This window comes from Fukomys damarensis, unplaced genomic scaffold (genome assembly GCF_012274545.1).
Source record: "Fukomys damarensis isolate Sample0158 unplaced genomic scaffold, DMR_v1.0_HiC HiC_scaffold_37, whole genome shotgun sequence".
In the NCBI taxonomy this organism is placed as follows: Eukaryota; Metazoa; Chordata; class Mammalia; order Rodentia; family Bathyergidae; genus Fukomys; species Fukomys damarensis.
This window is the reverse complement of record NW_022900949.1, coordinates 24,361,860-24,368,300: the sequence shown is the minus strand read 5'-3', so window position 1 is coordinate 24,368,300 and position 6,441 is coordinate 24,361,860. Positions and strand designations below refer to the sequence as shown.

At 43.5% G+C, this 6,441-nt stretch overlaps 1 protein-coding gene across 1 annotated transcript in view; it reads right to left on the bottom strand.

Annotated features, from left to right (window-relative positions):
- Nucleotides 1–6,441, bottom strand: part of Nsun6 (NOP2/Sun RNA methyltransferase 6) — a 59,322-nt gene that overhangs the window by 20,472 nt on the left and 32,409 nt on the right. The window contains exon 7 of the mRNA XM_010608541.2: nucleotides 2,511–2,630. Within this exon, the coding sequence (XP_010606843.1) occupies nucleotides 2,511–2,630 (120 nt within the window). The remainder of the gene's footprint in view (nucleotides 1–2,510; nucleotides 2,631–6,441) is intronic.

Genomic DNA, 6,441 nt, shown 5'->3' with positions numbered 1-6,441 from the left:
CTCATCGCTGGTACCTTTACGAGGTCTTCAGTGGAACTAGAATCCGCATGAGTTCCCCAATTCTCGCTCCCTGACTACCTCCTCCCTCCATCCATTCTCGTCTGCTGAGCTTGTTCCCCATTTCACTGAGAAACCGAGAAGTTCGCCAACAACTCGCCAATGTCTGCATCCGCGTACTCCGCCCTCCCTCTCACTTCTGTGGAGCACTGACTTGTGCTGCCATCTAAAGCCACTTGCGCTTCCAGTCCCAGCCCCTCGCACCTCCTCAAAGACATTGCCGCAGTCTTCCCCTCTGTCCCGGGTGCTGTCACATTTCTCCTTTAACGCGCTGCTCTCGTTGAAATGCACCGTTATTATTTATTTGTACTGTTTGCAGTGCAAAACAGCTACAAGTTTTGTGGGGAGCTGGTACAAATACATAACGCATCTTATTCCTTCATCATCCCCTCTCTCTTACCGCCTCCCACACTGCAGTCATCCTGACCCCTTCGTTCCTTTCTGTACATGTCTGCAGTATGTAATGTTTGCATTCCCAGTGTGGAGCTGGTACGTGCACAGAGTACATTTTAATTCCTTCTCCCATGGCCTTTTCCTCCCTTCCCAAGCCCTTCGTCCAAAACTTCACCCCCCTCCCCTTTGAAAAAGCTCTACGACACTGTTAGTTCTCACCCTAAAACACATACCTCCTGAGCCCATTTCCCTGTACACCCTACCCCAGGACAGTGGTCTTCATTCACTCCGATTCCTCTCATTCTCAATCCAAGTGTGCATCTAAACTCATCAAAAGTGCTCGTGACCAGGTCCCCCAGGACCTTCCACATGTGCTAAATCCAGTGGGAGTTTCCAGTCTCTTACTTGGCTCATCAACTTTTGACAAGGAGCCCTCACCATCTTTTTAAACCCCTTCCTCACATGACTTCCAGTGTATCAAACGCTTCTATTTTCCCATTCCTTATTTCCCTTACCTCTGAATGCTGCTACTCAACGCTCATGAGGCTCTTCAGAACTCTTCTACTCTCTTCTCCATCTGCTTGCCTACACTGATGATTTCCGAATGTGTCTCCGACTGAGACCTCTGCCCTAGACTCCGACTCACAGTCTCCTGGCCTGTGCATCTGGGATGGAACCCAGGGCCGAGCCCATGCTAGGCAAACAACCAACCACTGAGCCACACCCTCAACCCTGCAACGACTTCTGAACACTCACAAATCCAGTCTATAATAAAAACAGAAAACCAACTTGGCAAACATACACGCATAGGAAAACACAGTAAAATCAAAACTAAAGTTATCCAAAGTCAGACCCACTTAAATTGTGTGATCAAAGCAGGCTTTAAAATTAAACCAGATCACAAGGTTTATATGAAACTTGAGACACACACGTGTCCTGCATGCATGTGTATATATTATTTTCATATGCGCATGGATGACCTGGGCTACCTAGACAGCTCAAGGCCAGACTGGACTATATAGTAAGGTCCTGTCTCAAAAAACAAAACAGAACAAAACAAGGAAGGTCTTAGGACAGTCTTTATAAATGGCAATCGCGATGAGTAGCAGTCATCCCTGTCCAATACCAGTGGGCTATCGGTGGCACCTGCTTCTTGCTGTCCATAATTCAGCTATATTGTTTTGTATCAGGAGTCAGACCAAAGCCCTATGTGACTCAACTGGGCACATCAGCTGATGCACTGAGCAAGTAGAGCCCCTCCCCCAGGGGCTGCCATGGAGACCTACGATCTGCTCTGTGGAGTGGGCCGGGCTCTGCAGAGTTCCATGCAGCTGAGGTCAGTTTGACCTCAATTAAAACCCTTTCCCCTGAATTATGGCTGCTCAGTGACCCAAAGGGTTTCTTGCTAATTGCACCCAGACCCAGTACTGGTTTCTTCTGTCCTAGTAAGATAAGCAGTGCTTACTCCCTAACAGCTCTGCCTGGCGCCATCATGCCAGGTGTTGGCAGTGTTTCACTAGATCCCTTCGAAACACACCCTGCTCCCCATTCCTTCCCAAACTATATTCAATAAATACTAGATGTGCTTGGGGGCCAGTGTCTTTGTGGCCATCAGGAGCACGGACCAGGACCTGAGACTCAGCTTCTCCACTACAAGTCTCATTTCTTACCCTTTAATTCACCTTGTGCTGTGGTGGCTCACAGGCCAGGACCCATGGCAGAGGAACTGGTAACATCCTCTTCCCTGTTCCCTACAGCTATGTAGTCTGATCTAGCCTTGAACTCACACTTCGTGTCCCAGGCTGGCCTTGAATGCTCCTGCCTCAGCCTCCCAGGTGTTGAGATTACAGGGCTGTGTGCCACCACGTCTGGGTATAAATAGCAACTGTCTACTGAATTTAAGACATGTGACTGACATAATTCAATAGTACTCATCTTGACTGAATCTGAAATAAACAGGATTATGATATTAATATGTTTTGCAAGTGATACAAAGTCCCACCTTCACCACTGAAATATGTAATATGTTGACAGTACTTCTGTTTGGAAGACACACTCACCTGATCATGCATTAGTGCCGCAATATGTGTTGTTTTACCTCCCGGTGCTGCACACAAATCTAGAATCTTTTCTCCAGGTTGAGGATTCAGAACATGAGTTACTACAGCAGATGGTAGATTCTATAAGAAAAAGAATGCAATTAATTTTCAATGACTCTAAAAATCAATTTTAATTTCAGAATCAGAAAATGTAAAGAAACCTTTCTGGGTAGTTCAGAATGGCATCCTCAATCTGCTAAGAATACAATTTTTATAAATATATTAACGTCAGGAAATCTGCAATTTCCTACAGTATACTATGATCCTATGAGACTTCCACAGCGCGCACGCACACACACACACACACATGAACACAAAGGACACATTTTCTCCTCAATTCAGGGTCTCTCCCTCTATCAGTGTTTCCTGGGTACTAGAAGAAAAAAATCACGTGGACTTTTCTTATTTTTAGTGGTTCTTAGTATTTTTAAACCACAGACATGAAAATATGAAGACATTATGGCTCTTTTATCAAAAAAAATTTTTGAATTGGGCCAATGCAGGTGCCTCATCATATAACTTCCATTGAAAAATCCTTATTTCATACTGCTAAGGTCAGCTAAAGGCTTGTTTGGGTCCCTAGCTGCCCATCCCCCCGTATTCCCATGGGAACCAATGTAAACAATCTTGGCTATCTCTTATTGGCACCCATGAGATTATGCAACCCAAACATACTTCACCCATAACAATTAACTCACTAAATTCTTAGTATTAATGATCCAAGGACTGCTATAAAGTGACAGGCAGCCTGTATCAGAAAGATGGAATAGTGTAACAAAATAATTCATTTGTAAAATTACTTGGTAAAAAGAAGAGACTTAACAAGCATAAACTTCTTTACTGCTCAAGCTTCAAAGTTTCCAACACTGCAATAGTACAGCCTCAAGAGCTGTGAGAAAGCTGCGATGTTCTCAAGTGAGTACAAGATGATCACTTAAAAACAGAAAATCAATAATGAGAAGCAGGGCCAGGGGATTTAGCTCAGTAGCACCACACCTGCCTCATAAACACAAGGTCCTGAGTTCAATCCCTGGTACTGCAAAAAAAAAAAAAAAAAAAAAAAAAAAAAAAAAAGAAATGTAAAAAAAAAAAAAAAAAAAAAAAAAAAAAAAAAAAAAAAGTGAGAAGGGAGTTACAAACTAGCAAGAACTTCCCTTTGCAACTCTAGGAATGATCAAAATCAATTCAAATAATTTAGACACCTGAAGAGTGATCCCTCAACACTGCACTCTAAGAACGACTTCATTTATTTACAGGTAGTTTACCTCAATAAGGCCTATTTCAGAAATACTTAAACACTTAACTCCAATATGCAAACACTAAAAACTGTAGCTGCTAAAAACCTGGTGACAGACATAGCTGATTATGAGTCACTCCTAGAGATAACATGAATGCACTGGCCAAAGATCACATAAATTTCCAAACACAAGTAAGGCATTAATCTTCTGGTCATGCGGTAAGTCCATGAAAAAGTCCATACGGAGCAGCTTCTCTTGACAGTCAACTGATGGCAGCTTTGTATAAAGAATATAACATCGTCCTCTCAGGTAGCTCTCCACTCTGCCTACACAGTAAAATCACCCGGTAAACTAAGGGAAAAAATCCGGTCCTCGTCCAGAAAAGTTAGATCAGGATTTTCACAATGGTGTTGACAAAACCCTGGTGTCTCCCTGGTGATTCCAACGCGCACTCAGCTGTGCAGCTCGGCCAGGCCAGTGCAGTGAGTGCCCAACTCAGCGGCCCAATCACTCCGTGAAGCTTCTCAGTGTCCCAGCCCAGGTGCTGCTCAGGAATAATGGAAACCGCTGCAGATGACAGGACCCAGACTGTTTCTTCGATACCCCCTTGATGGTCCATCTTCATCTGACTCAAATTAACTATTTGCAATAACTTCTCAGCCTTTTGGCTAAGACCAAGTGTAAATTAACTGTTTGTAAGAAAACAGGCAGTTAGAAAGTTCAATTTTAGGCATTTTTCCCCAATTAAACTAGTATATTATGACAGAGTACGTAGCCAGCCAGAAATGACAAATATATCTGGGAAACTGACAACAGCACCCTCAGAAAAAGCTCTAAGAAAGACTAGATTTCTTGAGTTTGTGGTTCCCACACCTCTGAGAAGAGCACATCAGGCCCTACTGAAAATTCCCCCTCCCATCCATCTCACAACTGCTCTTCCCACCCAGTCACACCTTGGGGCAGCCACAGGGGACCAGTTAGGCCCCATCCGCATGTATTTGCAGTGTAGCTTTTGAACCCCCTGAGGGATTCTGGCTATGCTGGTTCTAACCAGGCCCATAAACTCCCCCTCCTGAGAAGGAAGGAAGCAAGCCAGCCAGCCAGCCAGCCAGCCAGCCACAGAGTTACCAAATCCTAGCCACTGCCCAAATCCTAAGACAAAAACAGAAAAACCCACCCCTGACCTGTGTCTCCATCTGTGACCAGTGCTCATCCTCCTTGAGGGTGTATTACCCTCCGACTACAGCAGTTAGCCTTGTATAGGGGAACTGTCCTTGTCCTGAACAGTCTTGCCCATACTGCCCCGTTCTTAGGGCTCCCAGCAAGTCTCTCAGGGAAGATTCAAGAGCCCCGCTCACCACACAACCCAAAGCAGCCAGGCTCACCCCAACTTCCCAGTAAGCATCACTCTGAGAGCAGCTGGTACACATATTTCAGCCTCTGTTTCACTATTACTTCAATTGTGAAGAGCATTTAAGATTTTCTTAATTCTGGGGATTGTGTTTAAGTTTCCTTTTTGTGGGCCAGGGATTTAGCTCAGTGGTGCCGCCGCCTGCCTTGCAAGCTCAAGGACTGGAGTTTGATCCCTGGTGCCCCCCCAAAAATTTTCCTTTTTGATTTTTTAAAAGACTCAAATAATTCCATAGCTTAATGAATTTTCATGACCATGTACAATATTCCCATTAACATTATACAGTACATCTCCGGGTAGCTTCAGATGCTAAAAATAAAGATAATCTATTATCATTAGACCCTCACCAAACAAAAAGCCTAAATGTAAGTTTTTGCACCAGCTGTTGAAAGCAACCAAGTGTAGAGATTTCTGGGGATAATGGTTTTCAAGGAAAGACACCAAAAAAGAAAACAAAACAAAACACAAAAACAAATTTCCATGAGATTTTCTCACTTCTTCTGTACAACAGCTTCCGTGATCACAGCAAAAAGAAAACACCTACTGCTAGCTCCTGTGCCTGTCACAGTTTCTTCAAAGTATGATTTCATTTTCACAAGTTAACTGGTAACTGAACATCATTCAAGAAACTATTAATTTTCTTAAGCTATAAGCCAGTTCAGGGAATCAAAAGACAGAGGGAAGGGAAGGGAATGAAAAAGGAAGCAAGAGCATTAGGTATGTGTAGTAACACAAGGAACGTAAACATGTACGCACAGGTACTAGTAACAATTAAAAAACACATGCAGCCACCACCAAACTTAACAAGAAAACAACACTATATGTAACTAAAGAATGTTATTTTGCCTGAAGATTCAGTTCCTGGTTGGAACTTTTTATTAATATATATTTTAAAAGATACTTTGAAAGCTGCCGAGGAAAGCTGAGCATGGTAACACACACCTACAATTTCAGCACTCTAGAAGCCCAAAGCAGGAGGATCCAAAAATGCAAGTTCAGCCTGGGCAATTGGTAACTTAGCAAGACTCTATCTTAAAATCAAAAGGGAAGCCCAGGGTGGTGGTGCACGCCTGTAATCCCAGCATTGGGGAAGCTGAGGCAGGATAGGCACGAGTTTGAGGCCAGCCTGGGGTACATACTGAGTCCAAGGCCAGCCTCAACTACAAAGTGAGACTTTGTCTCAAAAAAAAAAAAAGAGAGAAAGCAAGAAGGAAACACAAAACAATAAAATAAAAAAGGGGCT